The following is a 23,602-nucleotide window of genomic DNA, read 5'->3' as shown; positions in this document are numbered from 1 at the left end:
CAACCTCTTAAAGAGCTGGGACTACAGGTACATGGCACCACTCTTGGCTGAAAAAAATTCAAGCAACCCAGATTTAAACTGTTTTATAAAATTCTCAAACTTATATGCATATCTACAAAATATTATTTCTATTAAACCTGCTCTCTCTCTTTCACTCTTTTTCAGGATAGGGTTTCTCTGTGTAGCTTTGTGCCTTTCCTGGAACTCACTCTGTAGACCAGGCTGGCCTCGAACTCACAGATCCTCCTGCCTCTGCCTCCTGAGTGCTGGGATTAAAGGCATGTGCCACCACCGCCTGGCTAAACCTGCTCTATTACAGGCAGAGAGAGGAGGTCACAGAAACTGGGAGACTGAGTAAGGAATCCAGAGCAAGCTGTAACCTTTATTCCCAGCCCAAGAATAGTTTATTGAGTACAGTGCAAGGGAGCAACAAATTAGATAACAACAAGAGTACGTACTGCCTGTATCTAGCTTTACAGAGACCAAAAACCCACAAATGGCTAGTGCCTGCCCATGACACTTAGGTGAGGAGTGTTCTTGTGGGTTGAAGACATCAACACTCCTTCACCAGAGAAGCTCTGACATCAGAGCCCCCGGTATCTGAAAGGGTGAGGTTTATTTATGACAATGGAATTTGGACCTTCTCTCTGGACGAGTAACTACCTTTAGGATTTCCTGGTCCTTTGGCCACTGGACAGAGAAAGGAGGAGTCTGCATTGAAAGCAGAACTACTGCTGGGGTGGTTCATTCCCAGAGTGGCAATCCTTAGGAGCAGGGCTAACTCCTAAGAGACACCTCATCTCAGTGAATAAGGAGCCTTAGGGAATCCCTCCCCATGGTCAGGCCCCAGCCAGGAAAGGCTGGGTGGGCAGAGAACAACTTCCGGGATTCTAAAACAGTACGGTTTGTGAGGGTTTCTTCTGGGTGATAAAGTTTAAAGACCACGTACTATAGGAAAGCTAGGTGTAGTGGTGCAGGACTTTAATCCCAGCCCGCAGGAAGCAGAGAGGTAAGCAGGTCTCTAAGTTCCAGGTCAGCCAAGGCTACACATGAGACCCTACTCACTCCAGCTCCTCCTACCCACACACCATACCTGCTTCATCTTGGCTAACTCCCGTCTTGTGTGCTCATCATTCCGAAGATCCTTCTTGTTCCCAACCAGGATGATGGGCACATTAGGACAGAAATGTTTGACTTCAGGAGTCCATTTTTCTGGGATGTTTTCTGAAAGAAAAAAAAGTGTACAGAATTTGATAATAAATTCTAATCCCATTTGAAGACCTCCAAGAACTCTAGGTGAAACTATCAGGGCATTTTCTTTCCAATGTTTCGAAAGCACACTGGAGGCTGGCAAGATGACTTAGCAGGTAAAGGTGCTTGCCACAACGGGGACCCAAATGTTTAGAAGACAACTGTCTCTTAATGTCTTCCAACCTTCATGCATGTCATGGCATGTATACACACACACACACACAATTTCAGGCCCTAGCTGGGTGGTGGTGACACACACAACCCCAGCACTCGGGAGGCAGAGCCAGGCAGATCTCTGTGACTTTGAGGCCAGCCTGGGCTACAGAATGAGATCCAGCACAGGCACCAAAAAGACACAAAGAAACCCTGTTTCAAAAAAAAAAAAAACAAAAATCAAAATAAAACAAAAAAGGCAGGCAGCCAATTTTGGTCCTAGATATACCACTGCATTAGAGACCTCTTACATTTAGTTATCATGTGTGCATTTGTCTGTCTGTCTATGTGTCTGTGTGGAGGTCGTCACTGTGTCACTGTGTGTCGAGATCAGAGGACAACTTGCAGGTGTGATGCTGCTATCATTTTAAAGTCCCAGGAATTGAACTCAGGTCCTCAGGCGGGGTGGCAAGCACTTTTACCACCTCTGCAGTCTCACCAGGCCCAAATACACATTTATACACAACACAACACCTAGAAGGAATGGTAGGGCACTTTCTAAGCATGTGGGAGACCCTGAGGTTTAATTCTAGCAGTGTGAAAACACTTTTTTTTGAAGCTGAGGATCGAACCCCAGGCCTTGCGTTTGCTAGGCAAGCGTTCTACCACTGAGCTAAATCCCCAACCCTGTGAAAACACTTTTAAAACTCTATCACTTATTACTATTACTCAAATCTATTACTCATTTACTAGTGTGTACCTGTATGGGCACACACGTGCTACACAGTACATCTGTGGAGGTCAGACAACAATTTGCAATAGACATTTCTCTCTTATTGTGGAGGCGCTGGGGACCCAATTCAGGTCATCAGGTTGGTTACAGTTGACTGTTTACCTGTTGAGCCACCTCACTGGCCCCCGCTACGTGAACACACACAAGTCAAGAGACCTAGAATGAAATGAAACCCATAGGCTCACGCCCTAATCACAAGGCTCCAGAACGCTGAGTACCATAATTCCTTTTCTATATTTCTTTCTTTGTAAAGATTTATTTATTTATTATGTATACGGAAGAGGGAGCCAGATCTCATTACAGATGGTTGTGAGCCACCATGTGGTTGCTAGGAATTGAACTCAGGACCTCTGGAAGAACAGCCAGTGTTCTTAACCTCTGAGCCATCTCTCCAGCCCCTGTATTTGTTTCTTGAGACAGGGTTTTTGTGTAACTGCCCTGGCTACCCTGAAATTCACTCTGTAGACCAGGCTGGCCTCAAACTCACAGAGATCCACCTGGCTCTGCCTCCTGAGTGCTGTGATTAATGGTATGTGCTACTGGGCTGGAGAGATGGCTCAGAGGTTAAGAGCACTGATTGCTCTTCCAGAGGTCCTGAGTTCAATTCCCAGCAACCACATGGTGGCTCACAACCATCTGTAATGAGATCTGGTGCCCTCTTCTGTATACATAACAAATAAGTAAATCTTTAAAAAAAAAAAAAAAAAAAAAGGTATTTGCCACGATTAAAGGCATGTACCATCACTACCTGGCATGATTCATTTTCTGAAGGAATGTTTTTCAACCACTTGATACCCAAAAAGATCCAAAAAACAGAACTTTCCCATCTAAATAAACAGTAACAACCAACCAGACTACAAGGCTACTCACCTAAACTATCAGGGCTGTCGATGGAGAAACACATCAGAATAACATCAGTGTCTGGATAGGAGAGAGGCCTCAGGCGATCATAATCTTCCTGTCCAGCTGTGTCCCACAAAGCCAACTCCACCTGTGATAGGAAAAACAACCACAGAAGTGCAATGTTATTATTATAAACCATTTTTCAAATAAGGGTCACTCACTATATACATTCAAATAGAAGACTGTCCAAAATAGTAAAAACAGCTATTTATCTTTCTGAGAATCAAATCCAAATACAGGATATTTAAACAGTATTATTTTATCAAAATAGCAAATTTATAAACAGAACAAAAGTGCTACAATTTAAAATGTCCAGTTAATAAGACACTGTAGTTTATAAAACCCTGTACAAAGAACTAAGGACAACTCCAGTTGAGAGCTGGAGAAGCAGCCTTCCCCAGAAAAGGGTGCACCAACTAGTTATCAATTCCAAATGGTCAGCTCTGAAAAACAAAGTTAACATTATACAGACTGAGTACGTCATATTTATGTAATTAGAAATCACATGCATTTGAAGAGAAAGAAGGGATATGTGGGAGGGTTTAGAGCAGCAAGTCTCAACCTGGGGTCAAATGACCCTTTCACAGGGTCATGTATCAGATTTTTAAAAAAAGATTTATTTATTTATTATATATACAGTGTTCTGTTTGTATGTATGTCTGCACACCAGAAGAGGGCACCAGATCTCATTACAGATGGTTGTGAAGCCACCATGTGCTTGCTGGGAATTGAACTCAGGATCTCTGGAAGAATAGTCAATGCCCTTAACCACTGAGCCATCTCTCCAGCCTGGATATTTTACATATCAGATATTTACATCATAATTCATAACTAGCAAAATTACAATTATGAAGTAGCAACAAAATTTTATGGTCACAACATGAGGAACTGTTAAGGGTCACAGCACAGCATTAGGAAGGTTTAGAAGGAGGAAAGGGAAGGGAGAAATAATGTAATTATAATTTCAAAAAACTAAAGGAAATAATTTTTACAAAAATATTTATTAGATTCACATTATGCTATGAAAGAAAGGACACTCAAGAAAGTAAATCAGGAGCTGGAGAGATGGCTCAGAGGTTAAGAGCATTGGCTGCTCTTCCAGAGGACCTGAGTTCAATTCCCAGCACCCACATGGTGGCTCACAACCATCTGTAATGAGATCTGGTGCCCTCTTCTGGCCTGTAGGCACAGGACTGTGTACATAATAAATAAATAAATCTTAAAAAAAAAAAAAAGTAAATCAATCTTTGAGTAATAGATTAAGTAATTTTTGTCATTCAGTGGCTCCTGAGTCACTCTGAACTACAGTACCTATGGCTACACTTTCAGATCAAACTCCCTTATTTCAGAGGCCTTTTCTTGAATGAAGAACTCTCCTGTCTTTCCTGGGTAAGTCCTGTTTAAGGTTAACAGGACAGGAATGGTAATTATGGACCATTACTCAAAGACTTTAGTAAAAAGTACTAATTTATATATATTTTTTAATCAAGTTCTAAAAGAGAATCTAGGGCCTCATGCAAACTAGGCAAAAACTCTACCAACTGAGATACATCTTCAATCTTGTCAATAAATTTCCTATGGGCAAGATCCTGGTTAATCTAAGATATCCAGGCTAAGATAGAGAACATATTGTTGGCTCCCAAAACTATGTTTTTAGTGGACAGTTATAAAAATACAATACCTGACAGTTACTTTATACAAATAGAATGTCATAACAAAATCAGTAATATTCACTAGGCCTTTGAGAAATGAGCTTCAAAAATACTAACCTAACCATACTTTCTTCAAATTAGTGAAAATATATATATATATATATATATCATACTAATCCTAGACAAGAGGGGTACTACTATATGACAGCAGTCAGTCAAAAAGATCTCAGCAAATTTCCACCTAGTTTATCACAAATGGGGTACTATATATGACACCTGCCAAAAACCAGTTTCCTTGGCCAGGTGGTGGTAGCTCACTCCTTAAATCCCAGCACTTGTGAGGCAAAGGCAGGCTGATCTCTGTGAGTTTTGAGGCCAGACTGGTCTATGGTGCAAATTCCAGGATGGTCAGGCTACACAGAGAAACCCAGTCTCAAAACACAAACAACAAACAAAATCAGCCTACTTATCAGGTCCACAGAAAAACTTGCTTCCAAGCATCCATGCATACTGAGGTGGCAATATGCTGCAATGGTGGTCCTAAGTTGTTTAACTGGCCTTGATTACAAGGCCTTTGTCCCAACCTTCTGACAACTACAGGCCTATACCACCAGGATTATTTCATTCTAGGTGGCAGGGTTTTACTATGCAGCCTACTCTGGCCTCTAACTTGCAATCTACCTGCCTCATGCTGGGATTATGTGTGTGTGCCATGTGCTAGACTGGAAAACCTTTATATTTTGTTTTGTTGTAGATATAAGTTCTCATATACTTCAGACTAGCCTCACACTTGCTATTAGCCAAGAATGACCTTAAATTTCTGACTTTCTTGACATGCTAAGCACTAGGATTAGAAACAATGTGTGCCACCACATCTGGTTTATGTGGTGCTGGAGGTTGAACAGAAGGCATTCATTCTATCAGCTGAGCTGTATCCCCAGTTCCATTTACTCACCTATTTATGTATTTTTGTATTTATTCATTATTTATTTAATGGGCAACCTCTTACTCTCTAGCTGAGGTGGCTCTGCAACTTAAAAATACTCATTCTTGCCAGGCAGTGGTGGCCTTTAATCCCAGCACTTGGCAGGCTGATCTCTGTGAGTCTGAGGCCAGCTTGGTCTGCAGAGTGAGTTCCAGGACAGGCACCAAAACTACACAGAGGAATCCTGTCTCGAAAAGCCAAAAAGAGAGAGAGAGAGAGAGAGAAAAAAAAGAAAGCAAACAAACAAACACCTCATTTTTATATTATGTGTGTATGGATGTTTTACGTGTTATGTAATGTGTGTATGTATACATACCATGTATGTGCCTGATGCCCATGTGGGTGCCAGGAACTCAACTCAGGTCCTCTAAAAGAACATTTCTCTTCCTTCCTTCCCTTTTTCCCTTCCTTCCTTTTTAAGATAGTGTTTCTCTGTGTAGCATTGGCTGTCATGGAACTCACTCTGTAGGCTGACTTCAAACTCACAGAGATCCAACTGCCTCTGCCTACCAAGTGCTGGATTAAAGATGTGTGCCGCCACCACCTGGCCAAGAGCATTTAACTTTGTCATCTTTCAGTCCCCTGGATTTGGAACTTACATATAGGGTTTCAGACATGAAATTGCCACGCCCAGCTTGTATTCTCTGTATTCGAATCTACCACACACACTAGTTGGGAATTACTGCACATACCTGTACAATTATCTCATGCAGTGGGCAGAGAAGGACATTCCTGAATATATGAGACCCCATTTCAGAAATAAACAAGACGCAGCCTAGAAAATCAGGGATTCAAGGCCAGCCTTGGTTCAACAGTGATATAGAAACCAGCCTGTGCTATATGAAACTGTCTCACAAACCAACCACTAATAAATCAACCAACCCAAATCCCAAAAGAAAGGTGGCAGGAAGAAAATGGATTTCTAACATTTTTGCTACAGTGTGTACAAAAAAAGCCTAATTCGATTAAATAGGCACCTAACATACAAAACCATCAGTTATTATGGAACTTGAACTCACCTGCTTTCCATCCACTTCGATATCTGCCACATAGTTTTCAAACACTGTGGGCACATAAACCTCTGGGAATTGGTCCTTGCTGAAGACTATGAGCAAGCACGTCTTACCACAAGCTCCATCACCAACAATCACCAGTTTCTTCCTGATGGCAGCCATCGCTTAAACGTAAAACAAAAGGTATTAGCTTACTTCCAGCATCAAGCCATAGGTCTACCTAGTCTGTTCCAGGCCAGTGTAAGCCGTAGTATATGTTATCTCAAAAGTAAATTTCACAAATCACAGTGGGACATGACTTTTTTGTTTTGTTTGTTTTTGTTTTTGGAGATAGGGTTTCTCTGTGTAGTTTTGGTGCCTGTCCTGGATCTCACTCTGTAGATCAGGCTGGCCTCGAACTCACAGAGATCTGCCTGTCTCTGCCTCCCAAGTGCTGGGATTAAAGGTGTGACCACTTTGGTCTACAACAATCAAGGCAGGGAAACCCTACCTCAAAAAAAAAAAAAAGTATGGTGGTATATGCCTGTATTCTTAACACTTGTGGGACTACCCCAAACTTGAGCCTGATCTACAATTATCAAAATCTGGTTAGGACTATACTCAATTAGACTTGGAATTTCACGCCTCTTAAAATCAAATGTGGGCAGCACGATGACTTAAGGCATAAAGGTACTGCTGCTGGGCTGTAGAGAGGACACAGCGTTTAAGAGAACTGGCTGTTCTTTTAAAGGACCTGGGTTCAATTCTAAGTACCCACATTAGTTCCAGGAAAAGGGTGCTTGCTGCCAAGCATGATGACCTGAGTTCAATGCCCAAAACTCACTCTCACACTCTCTCTCTCTCTCTCTCTCTCTCTCTCTCTCTCTCTCTCTCTCTCACACACACACACACACACACACACACACACACACACACACACACACACACTAGCTACCCTGTTACTATGGCAGGGCTCCAATCACATCTTGCCCACAGGCCTTCAGGGTATTCTCAATGCCAAAATACCTGGCATTTAAGCTCTTCTAAAATTATAACACAAAACATTTCTCTTCCCATCTTTTTTCTTATTCTTTGAAAAAATTTAAAAACTACATTGACTCATTCATTTGTTGAAGGGAAAGCAAACATGTCAGAGAACAGGTGGTGAGTGGTCAGAAAGCAACTTCCAGGAACTTTCTTTGCTACCATGTGCTTTCCAGGGATCAAACTTAGTTTGTCAGTTTGGAGACAACTGTCTTTCCTTACTGAGCCATCTTGCCAGCCAAGTCTTCCACCTTTTTAAACCACACACCTTTATCTACTTACTAACTAGCCTTGAACATCCCTTTTTTTCTTTTTCTTTCTCTCTTTTCTTTTTCTTTCTTTCTTTTTTTTTTTTTGTTTGGTTTTTCAAGACAGGGTTTCTCTGTGTAGCTTTGTGCCTTTCCTGGAACTCGCTTTATAGCCCAGGCTGGCCTCGAACTCACAGAGATCCGCCTGCCTCTGCCTCCTGAGTGCTGGGATTAAAGGTGTGCGCCACCACCGCCCGCCTTGAACATTTCTAACTCCCCCAGGGCAAAGAAACAGCTTTACTGAAAACCCCTTCCCAGAAAGAAGGACCCCACTTGCCCATTCAATTTTGTTCCAAATACCCATTTCTTTCCCTAAACCACCCTTTCCCCAATTACATGTTGCCTCCAAGTGCAGCCCTGGGCCTTTCTTAGAGCTTATATCATAAAACCATGGCTTAGCTGGACATAGTAGTCATGAATGACTTCAATCACAGCGCTAGGGAGGCAGAAGCAGATGGATCTCTGAGTTTGAGGACAGTCTGGTCTACACAGTGAGACCCTGTCTCAAAAAAATAAAATAAAATAAAATAAAATAACAACAAAACCCACCCACTCTGACCTATCCTACGAAGGGAGGCAGAAGTCTTCTTTTCTTGGGCTTGACTTACACTCATCCTGAAGTCTAGGTTCTTTGTCTCAGGATAAGGAGCATATAGACCTATCCATCTGCACCTCTCCTTACTTTCCATTGCATCCAGCATGTCATGAACACGATCGATGATATAATCATACATACATACAGAAGGAATAAAGTCACAAGAAGGACATGCTTTAAAAAACACTGATAGAGCCGGGCAGTGGTAGCGCTCGCCTTTAATCCCAGCACTCGGGAGGCAGAGACAGGCAGATCTCTGTGAGTTCGAGGCCAGCCTGGGCTACAGAGTGAGTTCCAGGAAAGGCGCAAAGTTACACAGAGAAACCCTATCTCGAAAAAAAAAAACAAAAACAAACAAACAAAAAAACCACTGATAGAATATCTGGCTTGTTTATACTTATCACCAGCTTTCTCAAGGCAATGATCTGTTGTTGAGACGGCCTGGAACTCAGCATGTAGTAGAAGCCAGCACAGATCTCACTGCCTCTACTTCCCAAGTGCTAGGATTAAAGTATGTACCACCTTGCTGGTTTTTGTAGTGGCTGTTTCTCACAGGGCTATGAATACATTAAATTTTTTAACAAAAGAAAACAAAATTGTGAGACAAGAAAGAATCAGAAAACAGTTGGGTAGTAGTTGCACTCAGGAGGCAGAGGCAGGTGGATCTGTGCAAGTCTGAGGCCAGCCTGGGCTACATAGAGTTCCAGGGAAGGCACAAAGCTACACAGAGAAAAAACAAAAACAAAACAATAATGCAAAGATGTGTTGCATTTGTTTAACTCTATAAAGCTGTGCTACTTTGTCTGCCTAAAACACCCGATTGGTCTAATAAAGAGCTGAACAGCCAATAGTTAGGTAGGAGAGAGAAATAGGCAGGTCTGGCAGGCAGAATAAATTGGAGGAGAAATCTAGGGAAGAGAGGAGGAGGACACTAGGGGGTCAGCCCACTTAGCCAGCCATGGAGTAAGAAGGGAAAAAAGATATATAAAAAAAGGTAAAAAGCCCAGAGGCAAAACATAAGGAGCTCACGGCTGTCTGGAACTACAGTTCCAGGTGATACGAAGCTCTTTAGCCAGTTGTGGTGGCACACACTTTCAATTACAACATTTGAAAGGCAGAAGCAGGTGGATCTCTGTGAGTTCGAGGCCAGCCTGGTCTACAAAGTGAGATCCAGAACAGCCAGGACTACACAGATTAAAAAAACAAAACACAAAACTCATATAGGGTTGTGTGTGGCACTCCATCAACTGACTTACATCTCTAGTCCTTTTTCTCAAAAAAGTAAGACTGTAACAGTTGACAGTGACACTGAGAAAGGATTTGTACTAAAAAAGAAGTTACACTATTCTACAAACAAGGTAATAAATTGTAGAACTGCTAGGCAGGAACAAGGGTCACCTTAGAAGACAGAGGGCAATAGTCAAACATGAGACCACTTACTATACCCTGGCACTCTACTGCAGGTACAGAATTAAGTGAAGAGTTGGATTTAACCATGGCTGAAATTTCACCGGATAAAATAAGAAAGGAGGAGAAGGCTGAAGGATGTAGCTCACCAGGTAGAGAATTTGTCTAACACACGCCTCCAATTCCATGGCCACCACCACAGAAACCTAGTGTAGAGGCACACATGAGACACTGTCTCAAGGGTGAAAGAGAGGTGGGAGGAGAGAAAGAAATTGGGGGAAAGGTTAAAATACTGAAAACAAGGAGATGATAATTAGAGCAATAAACTGAAAAGGAGGAGAATGACAGGATGGCAGATCAATTAACTCTTAAGTCCCTGTGTGGTGGAAGCATTTCAGTGTTTAAATGTTTGAGTACACAATGACGGTACAACTCTAGTGATCACACATCCTTCTGTAGCATCTCCATTTACCAAATGAGATGACAAACACAAATTTTAAAATGCACCGACTTGAAAACAATTTGTAGATCAAAGGGATTAGAAACAAAGTATATCTATCTTAGCTTACTATGCTTTGTTTGTTTGTTTTTTTCTTTTTTCTCTTCTAGTTTTTCCAGACAGGGTTTCTCTGCTTAACCACTCTGGCTGTCCTGGAACTCCTTTGTAGACCAGGCAGGCCTGGAACTCAGAGATCCACGTGCCTCTGCCTCCCGAGTGCTGGGATTAAAGGTAGGCACATTCACCACCTGGCTTCATTTATTTATTTTTGAGACAGATCTCTCTATGGTCAAGGCTGTCCTGAAGCTTGATATGTAGCCCAGGCTGGCCCTGAACTCAGAGTTCTCCTGATTCTGGCTCCCAAATTCTGGGGGTTAAAAGGCATGCTCCACCACGCCCAATCTGTCTGTCTGTCTGTCTGTCTCTCTCTCTCTCTCTCTCTCTGAGTGTGTGTGTGTGTGTGTGTGTGTGTGTGTGTGTGTGTGGTTTATTCAAGACAAGTCTTACTATGTAGTTCTGGCTGGCCTCAAAACTCTGAGATCCACCTGCCTCTGCCTCTCTCTGGAGTGGTGGGATTAAATGTGTGTATCATCACGACCCATGTACAAGAAAAGCAGGCTGAGTAAGCCAATGGGGAGCAAACCAGTAAGCGTGCTTTCCTCCAGTCTCCGGCCCCCAGCTCTTGCTCTGGCTCCTCTTAATGATGAACTATATGTGACTTGTAAACTAAAATCAACCCTGTCCTTCCCAAGCTACTTTTGGTCATGGTGTTTACCACAGCAACAAGAAGCAAACAAGAACACTAGTCCAGCCAATACTGGTCACTCCCTACAAGGAAGTAAAACAAGATTTACTAGGCCAGGCAGACCTTTAAACCTTTAATCCTAATACCAGGGAGGCAGAGGCAGGTGGATCTCTGATTTGAGGCCAGTCTGGTCTACAGAGAAAATTCCAAGACAGCCAGGGCTGTTACACAGAAAAACCCTGTCTAAAAAAAAAAAGGGGGGGGGGGGTAATCTGTTTTTGCAGAGGACCTGGATTTTATTCCAAGCACTCACATGATGGCTCACAACCAAACCCTAACTCCAGTCCCAAGGAATCTTATACCCTCTTCTGACCTCTGTAGGTACGTAGGCATCAGGTATACATGATTCACATCAATACATAAATATATTCAGGAAAACCATTTATATAAATTTTTAAAAATTACAATTAAAAACCACAGAGCTTTGTAAATGAGATAGATTCGTAGACACTCTTGTCACAAAAAGTTATATTTGATCCTTGAATCCCACAGTAGAAGAGGACTAACTTGAAAGCTATAACAGCTAATGCTTATGGTTTTTTGTACACACCACTGTCTGATCTATAGTGTCTAATAACAAAGAGCTATATTTTAATTCTTATATTCTCTATAATACTTAGCAGGGTCAAAAATAGCATTGAATAAGTATGTATAAGATTAAGAAACGGGCTGGAGAGATGGCTCAGTGGTTAAGAGCACCAACTGCTCTTCCAGAGGTCCTGAGTTCAATTCCCAGCAACCACATGGTGGCTCACAACCATCTGTAATGAGATCTGGTGCCCTCTTTTGGCCTGCAGGGATACATAATAAATTAATTAAAAAAAAGAAAAACAAAACACCTTTCCTTAAAAAAAAAAAAAAAAAAAAAGATTAAGAAACTTAGCATTTCCAAATAAACAGATATAAATGTGTTGTTGGTATATGAAGAAGGTTTTAGGTTTTTTTTATTTTGTTTTGAGACAGGAGTCTCATTATGTAGTCATGGCCTGGAATTAACTATGTAGACCAGGCTGGTCTAGAACTCAGATCCACATGCCTCTACTTCCACATTTAGCCAAAGAGTTTGTTGTTTTGGGGACACTAGAACATGAACCAAGGACCTTGTATATGTAAGAGCTCTGCTGACACTGAGTGACAATCCCTGTCCTTACTTTTTTTTTTTTGAGACAAACTAGGCATGGTGGTGCATGGCAGGAAGATCTCGGAGTTGGAGGCCAGTCTGGTCTACAGCGTGATTACAGGACAGCCAGGGATATGCAGAGACCCTGTCTCCAAAAATTAAAAGAACAAAAGAACATACCCAGCCCAAAGTAGCTTGAAACTCAAGGCCTTCTTGCCTCAATCTTCTGCTTACTGGCATTACACATGTACATTTGTTAGAGGTGGTTTTAACTTTTTCTGTTTGTTTTTTTCTTTCGAGACAGGGTTTCTCAGTGTAGCTTTGGAGCCTATCCTGGAACTCACTCTGTAGCCCAGGCTGGCCTAGAACTCACAGAGATCCACTTGCCTCCACCTCCTGGGTGATGGGATTAAAGGTGCGCGCCGCCACTGCCCGGCAGTTTTTAACTTTTGCAAAGGACACTATCAAATAAATGTTCAGATAATAAAGTTAGACACTACTCTTCAAATTTACTAAGTTACTGCCCTTCTTTTCTGAGTCTTAAAGTCTCATTATTGAAACATGAAATTACTTCTTTCCAAACAAGACCTACAAGTAAGTAGGAAGCATGTGTCAATCACGGTATTAAAATTTCTGTAGTTGGGCTGGAGAGATGGCTCAGGTTAAGAGCACTGGCTGTTCTTCCAGAGGTCCTGAGTTCAATTCCCAGCAACCACATGTGGCTCACAACCACCTGTAATGAGATCTGGTGCCCTCTTCTGGCCTGCAGTCATACATGCTGTATACGTAATAAATAAATAAATCTCAAAAAAAAAAAATCTGTAGTCCTTACAGTCATATCTAAAACAAAGTCTGAATATCTAGTTATCATCTCAGATATGACAAAGCTGTAAGATGAATACACCTTTAGAATATTCTAGAAAGCAGGCTTTTACCAAAATGAAGTTCATTATGAAAGATTAAAGCTCTTGTTATTAACAGCTAAGCACTGAAGACTGCAAATACTTTTTTCATAAAGTAGAAGAGAATTGGTTACTAAGATAGGGTATTTTTCCTAAAATGAGACCAATCTTTTCCTCCAACACTTCTTTCTTGCACTGTAGGAAGCATTCCTAGGAAAAAGAGAAAGGGCCTGGAAATCATGTTGCTATTCCTATATCTGATTTTGTCATAGTCATGGTAAATTTACTGTACTTGGAGGGAGATGTGATCAGATCTGGAATAGATTAGCTAACACACTCCTACAAAGAGGTACAGGTTGACTCTCCTGGGCTCCACCATTACCACCTAAAACACCACTATACTTGACCAAACATTTCATTTAGATTTCAATTCTGACATGTTTTTCACTAGGACACATCTATCACATGACTACCAACAAAACCAAACATCAGCTGCATAAGCAAGTTCTGTATAATCAGCTATAATTTAGGTTTTACTAGAATCTGATTTTAGTTATAAATAGTTAGATAACAACAGACTAGAATGTCAGTGGTTTACAGCAATAGTTAATCAATCAGCTCTGATTAGATTGAGAGTACCCTAATCTCTCACTTTGGTGTTTTCAGCATCAGTTTCCTTTATTTGTCAGATGATGGTAACAGAAATAGTACAAAACACAGCCAGGGAGATGGTTCAAGGGGGTAAAGGCTGGCCTTGACCCACTTATTCTGGCACCTCTACCCCCAAGTGCTAAGAATACTGGCATGTATCATACCTGGCTCTTCTAGAACTTAATTAGCTGGATAATTTTAATGACTTTTTAGATTCAACATAGATCATAATACTTTTTCTTTTTTCTTTTTGGTTTTTCAAGACAGGGTTTCTCTATGTAATAGTCCTGGCTTTTCTAGAATTTGCTTATGGAGACCAGGCCAGCCTCAAACTCACAGAGATCTGCCTGTATCTGCCTCCCAAGTGCTGGGATTAATACTGTTTAACACTGACAACCTATCTATCTCTTCAGTAATTTTTAGCTTATTTTTGACATATCAGAAGCCAACAAATACATCTGAGGTGGTCCTACTAGTTAGTAATAAATGCATTAAAGACACTTATTAGTCAGACATTATCAGCAGGCACAAAACAGTTCTCCAGCCAAGAAGCAGAAGTGGAAATAATTAATCTGAATTACTATGCCTCTACAGGATCAAGATTTTAGGAAGATAATGAATAATTCCCATGTAGATAAAATAACCATAGCTTTAAAAATGACTAATTCAGCATACTTAAGATAATTATAATTTTACCTCATGTATCTTCAAAAGGCTAATTATGCAGAAGAAACAGTGATGATTACAGCAAGCTTTCTACCATTTCTAGACACTTGGACACCAAACAAAATGCAAAACAATCTCATTTTTCAAGGGCTCAATAATGAGGTCGGGGTTTAATTCAGCAGCAGTGCTTCCTTCTGGCACATGTGGAAAGCCTTGGGTTTGAACCTTAGCACTACAAAAAATAAAGTGAAACCTCTAATATTCAAGATATAACATTAAAAACTGAGGTTATAACTTATCCTATTGACATTATTTCAAGTATGTAATTCTGAGGCTTTATCTCTCAAACATGTATGCTAAAATCTATACATCTTTGTTTTTTTTTCCTAAATAAAAAGAAAATATGTATGATGCTGATGACTATTAGAAAAACAAAAGTTGCTGGGTGTGGTGGCTCACACCTTTAATCCCAGCACTTGGGAGGCAAAGGCAGGCGGATCTCTGTGAGTCCCAGGCCATTCTGGGCTACAAAAGTCAATTCCCAGAAAGGCTCCAAAGCTACACAGAGAAACTCTTTAAAACTCTTTTTTTAAAATCACATGACTCAGCTAGGTGAAGTGGTACATACCTTTAATCCCAGCACTTGGGAAGCAGAGGCAAGTGGATCTCTGAGACCAGCCAGGTCTACAAAGAGAGCTCCAGGGCCGGACAGTGGTGGTGCACACCTTTGATCCCAGCACTCGCCAGGCAGAGCCAGGGGGATCTCTGTGAGTTCAAGGTCAGCCTGGGCTACCAAGTGAGTTCCAGGAAAGGCACAAAGCTACACAGAGAAACTCTGTCTCAAGAGAGAGAGAGAGACAGAGAGAGAGAGAGAGAGAGAGAGAGAGAGAGAGAGAGTGTGTGTGTGTGTGTGTGTGTGTGTTTTCCAGGACAACCAGGGTTACACAGAAACCCTGTCTCCCTCTCTCCCAAAAAACAGCCTGATATATATACATTAACACTTCTTCCGAACCTGGATTTTTTTTTTCAGTATTAATTTCTTTTAAAATTTATTGATTTTTATTTTATGTGTATGGGTGTTTTGCCTGCATGTATGTCTGTCCACTCCTCTGGTGCCCACAGAGGCCAGAGAAGAGCACTGGAATCCTGGAACTCCTAGTTACAGAAGGTTGTAAACCCCATGTGGGCACTGGAAACTGAACTTGGTTCACTGGTTCTCAACCTGTTTGAAGACCTTTTCACAGGTGTTACATGTCAGACATCCTGCATATCGGATAACTACATTATGATTCATAACAGTAGCAAATTACAGTTATGAAGTAGCAACAAAGTAATCTTATGGTTGGGGTCCCATTAGGGAGGTTGAGAACCAACACTCTAAAAGAAGAGCATGTGCTCTTAGCAGCCAGGTTCTCTCCATCCTCCAATGTTTATTTTTTTAAAGATCTTTTTTGTGTTTTATTTTATGTGTAGGTGTGTTTTGCCTGTGTGTCTCAATGTAAACAGAATAAAAAACACCTTGGTTGAATTCTGGGTAGAGTGTTGACTGCAGACAAGAAAATAACCAAAAATTCTGGAGACATTAATTTCAGGAATTCTAAAACCCGCAGCCTATAACTACTACTGTCAACACAAGTATCTATCCTTCCCTACTGGTTAAGCCCATGCTTAGAGCTCCATCGTATTTCAAGGCCTTTCCTCAGCTCCCAGTGTGCCTTCTTGCAGCACCTCACACTTCTATCAGCCTCACATATGTTCCTCCAGGGTTTCCTTTTGCCAAACCTATTAACATAAGAACATTATCTGTCTTGTTCACCATTACTGGACAAGTACATAACAGGCAGTGCTCAAATAAATCAAAAAGATCTGTGTGTGTTTCTGTGTGTGGCGAGTGCATGTGAGTGTGCAGGTGCATGAACCCAAAGGCCGCCGCCTTCCTTTACTGCTCTCTGCCTTAGTGCCTTGAGTCTCTGGCTCAACTGCAAGCTCACTCTTTGGGCCAGGCTGGCTGGCCCAGGAGCTCCTAGGGTCAGCCTACATCTGCCTCTGCCTCAGCCCCTGTCAGGGTTACAGTCCAGCACAGTCATGCTCTGATTTTCTTTCATGAGTGTATGTCTGTGCTGCCCGTGAAAGCATTCTTACCCACTGAACTCTCTCTCTAGCTATGAACAAACCAAGTTTTAGAATCAAACAATCCTTACATAGTCAATCGATGGCACAACAGATTCGTTTTTTAAATTTATTATAGGTCAGTGAAAAATGCAAAAATAAATTATGTAAAGAAATGTTTATTTTGCTCAGTATAATTGTGTGAGCCTTTAATCCCAGCACTCGGAGGCAGAAGTAGGTATGTCTCTGAGAGTTTGAGGTCAACCTGGTCTACATAGTGAGTTCCAGGCAAGCCAAGACTATATTACAGTGAGACCCTGCCTCAAAAAAATGTTTTTAATGTTTGTTTATATATGCAGGAGCACATGGAGGCCAGAGGTCAACCTCAGTGGTCATTCCTCGGGAGTCTTACTACTTGGTTTTTGAAACAAGATCTCTCACTGGGTCCTGGGGCTTATCCATTTTAGAAAGGCTGACTGGTCAGAGAGGCTCAGGGAACAATTGCCCGTCTCTGCCTCCCTCAGTGCTGGGATTACAAATGTAAGCAACCATTTTCATCTTTTTATGTGGGCACTGGGGACTGAAGTAAGGCCTTCTCATGCAGCAAGCACTTTACTGAGCAAGCTATTGCTCCAGCCCCATGGCATACGGACCCAGGGACACTCCTGTGATTCCTGAGAAGGTTGATAATGAAAGATTCAGAGTCGGATCTGAGGTCAGCCTGGGATACACAGTAAGACACTGTAAAGGGGATGGAGAAATGGCTTAGTGGTTAATAGTACGGGCTGCTTTTCCAGAGGATCCAAGTTTGATTCCTAGCACCCACATGGCAGCTTTTAACTATCTAATTCCAGTTTCATGTTATCTGGTGCCCTCTTCTGGTATCTGTAGGTATTGTACAAACAGTGCAAAGATACATAAAGACAAAAACACCAATATACAAAAAATGTACACCTTTTCAAAGACACTGCAAAAATAAAAAAAGGAGACAAATCAGGTGTGGTAGCTAATGCCTGTAATGCTGGCACTTTAAAGGGTAAGGCAGGAAGGAGGATTGCCTAGACTGCAAGGCTACAGTGAGTTCTAGGAGAGCTTATGTTACTATGGGAAATGCAGTCTTAAGACACAAGTGCAAGGCAGGAAGTCTTGCAAAAGTCAAAATGAAAAAGTAAACATAGTATTATTAGCAAGCAGCTTAGTAGGTGGAGGTGCCTACCACTAGGCATGTGACCTGCCTTTGATCACATGGAAGAAGGAAATCAACTCCCCACAAGTTATCTTCTGTGAATTATAGGATAGCCAGAGTTACATAAAGAGATCCTTTCTCAAAAATAAAAAATAGCCAGGCAGTCACAGTGCATGCCTTTAACCCCAGAACTTGAGAGGCAGAGGCAGAGGCAGGTGAATCTGAGTTTGAAGCCAGCCTGGTCTACAGAGTTAAGTTCTAGGATAGCCAGGGCTACACAGAAACCCTGTCTTGAAAAACAAACAAAAACCAATGGGTGGTGTTGGGGCACGCCTTTAATCCCAGCACTCAGGAGGCAGAGGCAGGGGGATCTACACAGAGAAACCCTGTCTTCAAAATACCAAAAAGAAAAGAAGGAAGGAAGAAAAAAGGAGTGGGTAAGCAAGAAATAGAAGCCTAAGAGGAAAAGACTTTTCTTTTTTCTTTCTTTCTTTCTTTTCTTTTCATTTCTTTTTTTTTTGGTTTTTCGAGACAGGGTTTCTCTGTAGCTTTGGAGGCTGTCCTGGAACTCACTTTGTAGACCAGGCAGGCCTCAAACTTACAGAGATCCGCCTGCCTCTGCCTCCCCGAGTGCTGAGAAAGACTTATTTTCTAGGGGCTGGTAAGATGGGTCGTCAGTTAGTAAAGCACTTGCAGTACAAACCTGGGAACCAGAGTCCCAGCACCTAGGAGGCAGAGGCAGGCAGATCTCTGTGAGTTCAAAGCCAGCCTGGTCTACAGAGCAAGATGCAGGAAAGGTGCAAAGTTACACAGAGAAACCCTGTCTCAAAAAAGAAAAAAAAAAAAAATTAAAACTCCAAACGGACAGGATGGTCTGTTTTCTTCAGATGTGTTCCTATATAGTTTTTAGTAACCATTTATCAAATAAGTAAAGATAAAACCACAAACTACTTTTACCACTCGTCACACCATGACAAAGATCTCAAAGGTAACCAAATCCAGCAGCAAGGTATGTTCACTGCTAGGCAGATGAAGCAGAAAAATCATGAGTTCAAGACTAGCCTGGCCTATCCAAGAGCCTACCTTCAAAAAAAGAAAAAGAAGAAAGGAGACAGGACCAGTGAGCTGTCTCAATGGGTTAAGATGACCACAATCAAGGCTGATGGGAGGAGAGAACCAACTCTTGCATTTTGTCCTCTGATTACACATTCCTCCCAAAATACATATAAACAAATATAAAAGAAAATGGAGTTGGTGGCTCATCAGATAAACGCCCTCGCTGCCAAGCCTGGTGACCTTTAATTCAATCCCTGGTACTCACCTGGTAGGAGAAAACTGACTTCCACAGTTGTCCTCTGAATAATGGAAACAATATAAATTTCTAGAATATTCTAGAAATAGTAATAGAAAAAATTAAAATGCCCTCAAGATTGGAGGACAAGAGAATCACTAATAGTAATTATTAATAGTACTCACAGCTCCACAAATTTTTGTATTAAAAATGATCTCCTGGTATGAGGAAAGGAAATATTCACCTACATACCTTACAAAGACGCTGAAAACACAGCTTCCGTGACAGTGGTTATACAAAGTACCTGGAAGTTCTCAGATGCAAGGCTGTAAAATTAAGAAAAATAAGTTCATTTTATAATGACAAAAACAAACAATGGCTGGGCGGTGGTGGCACACGCCTTTAGTCCCAGCACTCGGGAGGCAGAGGCAGGCAGATCTCTGTGAGTTTGAGGCCTGCCTGGTCTACAGAGTGAGATCCAGGACAGGCTCCAAAGCTACAGAGAGAAACCTGTCTCGAAAGCCAAAAAAAAAAAAAAAGAATTCCTTTGGGTTTGGGTTGGGGATTTAGCTCAGTGGTAGAGCACTTGCCTAGCAAGTGCAAGGCCCTGGGTTGGATCCTCAGCTCAAAAAACAAACAAACAAACAAACAAACAAACAAAACAATGTAAATGTCAGTCCAGATAGGAAAATGTGCAGGACTACGCAATAGCATTTGAAGTACTTTTCAATGACATCCGTGGCCTGAGATTCTTTGCCATTGCCCTTAACCACTACACAACTACAACCTACCACTTTATGGCAGTGGTTATCAACCTTCCCAATGCTGTGACCCTCTAATATAACTCATGTTCACATGTTGTGGTGACCCCCAACCATAGAATTATTTCATTGCTACTTTGCTACTTTATCACTGTAATTTTAGTACCATTATGAATCGTAATGTACCTATTTCTGGAGTTTTGTCAAAGGGGTCAAGATCCACAGATTGAAAACTGCTGCTTTATCAATCAATTTTGCAGAGGCCTACCCATTCCATGGCTTTTTATTTTTTGGTCACTGTTGTTATTAACCTCAATTGAGTTGATTTGCTGCCCAACCCAAACCACCTCCACTAACTTGAGAGACACACAGACTCATCACAATTAGATGCAACCAGGGTAGGGAGTGAGGAGGTGGGGAGGGGGACACAAAAGAATCCCACCTGCTAAGCCATCATTTGATGAAGGCAGTCTTTAACATCTCTTGTAAAGCAGTATTAGGGTCATTGTACCTCTAGAAGCAACACTCTCCTTGGCTATAGTGGTAGGATATGGTGAAACCAAATATTGAACACACCGGACCTTTTGCTCAACTTAGTGGTATCAAGGGAAAAGCAAATTTCCAATAAACATCATAAAAATATATCATTTATACCACCCATAACCTTTTTTGTTTTAAAAAAAAAATTACTTTTAGCCAGGTGGTGGTGGCACACGCCTTTAATCCTAGCACTCAAGAGGCAGAGGCAGGCGGATCTCTGTGAGTTTTGAGGCCAGCCTGGTCTCCAAAGAGAGTTTCAGGAAAAGCGCAAAGCTACACAGAGAAACCCTGTCTCGAAAAACCAAAATTACTTTTAGCCAGGTGTAATGACACATGCTTTTAATCCCAGAAGACACGGGCATATTTCTGAGAGTTTGAAGTTTGAGGCCAGCCTAGTAGATGAGTGAATTCCAGAACAGCCAGGATTATACAAAGAAACCCTGTCTTGGAGAAGAAAAAACAAAAAACAAAACAACAATAACAAAAAAACTTTTAAATATATTTTTAGTTGAAGGCATGGCATGATGGCACATATTTATAATCTCAGACTTGAGTTCCAGGTCAGCTAGGGCTACATAGAAACCCTGCCTGATGGGCGGTGGTGGCACATGCCTTTAATCCCAGCACTCTTGAGGCAGAGGCAGATGGATCTCTGTGAGATGGAGGCTAGCCTGGGCTACAGAGTGAGTTCCAGGAAAGGCGCAAAGCCACACAGAGAAACCCTGTCTCCAAAAAAAAAAAAAAAAAAAAACAAAACAAAACACAAGGGTTGGGGATTTAGCTCAGTGGTAGAGCGCTTGCCTAGCAAGCCCAAGGCCCTGGGTTCAATACTCAGCTACAAAAACAAACCCAGATTAAAAAAAGAAAAAAGAATTTAACTGAAATAGAATTACATAACTTTCCCCCTCCCATGCATCCCATAACCTCTAAAGTCGATAGCCTTTTTTATTATTGTTACATACATAGTTGTTTGTATATGTATGCACAAATATATAACTACAACCTCTGAGTCTTTTTGTCGTTGTGTGGACACTGTTTCAGAGCTGGCCACTTCTGCAATGAACAACCAATAAGGAAAAGGCTAAGTCTCCCTCTCCCAGCAGTCATTAGCTGCCTGTAGCTCTTTGTCTAAGGTATGACCCCATGCCATGAATTTTTCCTTCCACGTTAGCATGTCCACTGATGTTGCTATCAACCTTATTTTTCAAATATAATACATAGTGTCCTTTTAGTGTAAATCCTATACACAAATTTCCCCAATTAAGAAAAAACTTTTTTATATTTATTTATTTCATTATTTTGTGTGGTGAGGAAGGTTAGAGGATAATTTGGGGGAGTCAGTTCTCTTGCATTATATAGTTTTCAGGAATTTAAAGTCAGGGTTCCCATGGCAATCACCTTTACTTGCTGAGACACCTCAACTGGTCTGTACCCAATGCTTTTTTTTCTTTTTTGTAATAGAGTCTCACTGCACAGTCCTGCTTGGCCTGGAAACTCAGTACATATACAAAGATAGCCTTAAACTCAAGAGATCCCTCTGTCTCTGAAGTGTTGGGATTAAAGGAGTGAACTACCATATTCAACACCAAAGTTTCATGACAATATTACTTTCTCCCCAATTATTTGTATGTGTGTATACATACATGTGAATGTGTATGAGCATATGCTATACTGCACATGTAGAGAGATCAGAGTATGGTATATTGGAGTTGATTTTCTTAAATCCCTTTAATCCCAGCACTTGGGAGGCAGAGGCAGGGGAATCTCTGTGAGTTCAAGGCCAGTCTGGGCTACAGAGTGAGTTCCAGGAAAGGAACTAGAGCTACACAGAGAAACCCTGTCCCGAATCAATCAATCAATCAATCAATCAATCAACATGTAGGTCCCCAGGATGGAAGTCCAGTGGTCAGGCTCAGTGGCAGATACCTGTACCTACTGAACAACTTCGCTGGCTCTGCTATACAAATCTTTTTTTTTCTTTTCTTTTTTAAGTACATTAGTGTTTTGCCTGAAATTATATTTGTACACATGTGTGCCTGGTGCCCTCAGGTCAGAAACACCAAATCTCATAGAACTAGTTATGGATGTTTGAGAGCTGCCATATGGGTGCAAGTAACTGAACCCAAGTTCATGCAAGAGTAGTGTGTGCTCTTTATCAAGAGTGTCTCTCCAGTCCCCCATTATATAAATCTTTAATCACTTTACAAGTGCCCTGTGCTGGCTAGTTTCATGCCAACTTGACACAATCTAAGAGTCATCAAAGAGGAAGGAACCTCAATTGAGAAAATGCTTTCATAAGATTTAGTTGCAGGGAGCAGGGCATGGTGGCGATATGCCTTTAACCCCAGCACTAGGGAGGCAGAGGCAGGCAGATCTCTATGAGTTCAAGGTGCCAGCCTGGTCTACAAAGCAAGTTCCAGGACAGCCAAGGTTGTTCCACAGAGAAAACTCTGGGGTGGGTGGGTATGCGTGTGGCATTATTCAGCTGCAGGCAAGCCTGTATGGCATTTTCTTAATCGATGGAGGAGGGCACAGTCCACTGTGAATGAGGACACCTCTGGCCTGGTGGGTCCTGGATTCTATAAGAAAGCAGGCTTAGCCGGGTGGAGGTGGCGCATGCCTTTAATCCCACCCAGCACTCAGGAGGCAGAGCCAGGTGGATCTCTGTGAGTTCGAGGCCAGCCTGGTCTACCAAGCGAGATCCAGGAAAGGTGCAAAGCTACACAGAGAAACCCTGTCTACAAAAACAAAAAAGAACCCACAACAACAAAAAAGGGGCTATAACTTTAACTCCACTGAGTATAAATCCAAACCACTCAGGAGATAAGAGACAGGAAAATCAGAAGATTCACAAAAAGCCAGAATAGTCACATACATCGGCATTCCTGAAACCAGGGAGAGAGGCAAGAGAATCAAGATTTTTTTTTAATTATTTATTTTTGTTTTATGTGCATTGGTGTTTTGCCTGCACATGTCTGTATGAGAATGC

General features: G+C 41.6%; 1 protein-coding gene across 3 annotated transcripts in view; it reads right to left on the bottom strand.

Moving 5' to 3' along the window:
• Positions 1-23,602, bottom strand: part of Rhoa (ras homolog family member A) — a 30,396-nt gene that overhangs the window by 1,413 nt on the left and 5,381 nt on the right. For 2 of the 3 annotated variants that reach the window (XM_036192734.1, XM_036192735.1), the window contains exons 2-5: positions 19,565-19,638; positions 6,757-6,914; positions 3,068-3,188; positions 1,094-1,224 (exon numbers count right to left, since the gene is read on the bottom strand). In XM_036192734.1, the coding sequence (XP_036048627.1) occupies positions 1,094-1,224; positions 3,068-3,188; positions 6,757-6,912 (408 nt within the window). In that variant the 5' untranslated portion in view covers positions 6,913-6,914; positions 19,565-19,638. The remainder of the gene's footprint in view (positions 1-1,093; positions 1,225-3,067; positions 3,189-6,756; positions 6,915-19,564; positions 19,639-23,602) is intronic. The other variant, XM_036192736.1, reaches the window with a different exon arrangement.

The sequence above is a fragment of the Onychomys torridus genome, chromosome 7 (assembly GCF_903995425.1).
Source record: "Onychomys torridus chromosome 7, mOncTor1.1, whole genome shotgun sequence".
Classification (NCBI taxonomy): Eukaryota; Metazoa; Chordata; class Mammalia; order Rodentia; family Cricetidae; genus Onychomys; species Onychomys torridus.
This window is presented reverse-complemented; position numbering and strand designations above follow the sequence as displayed.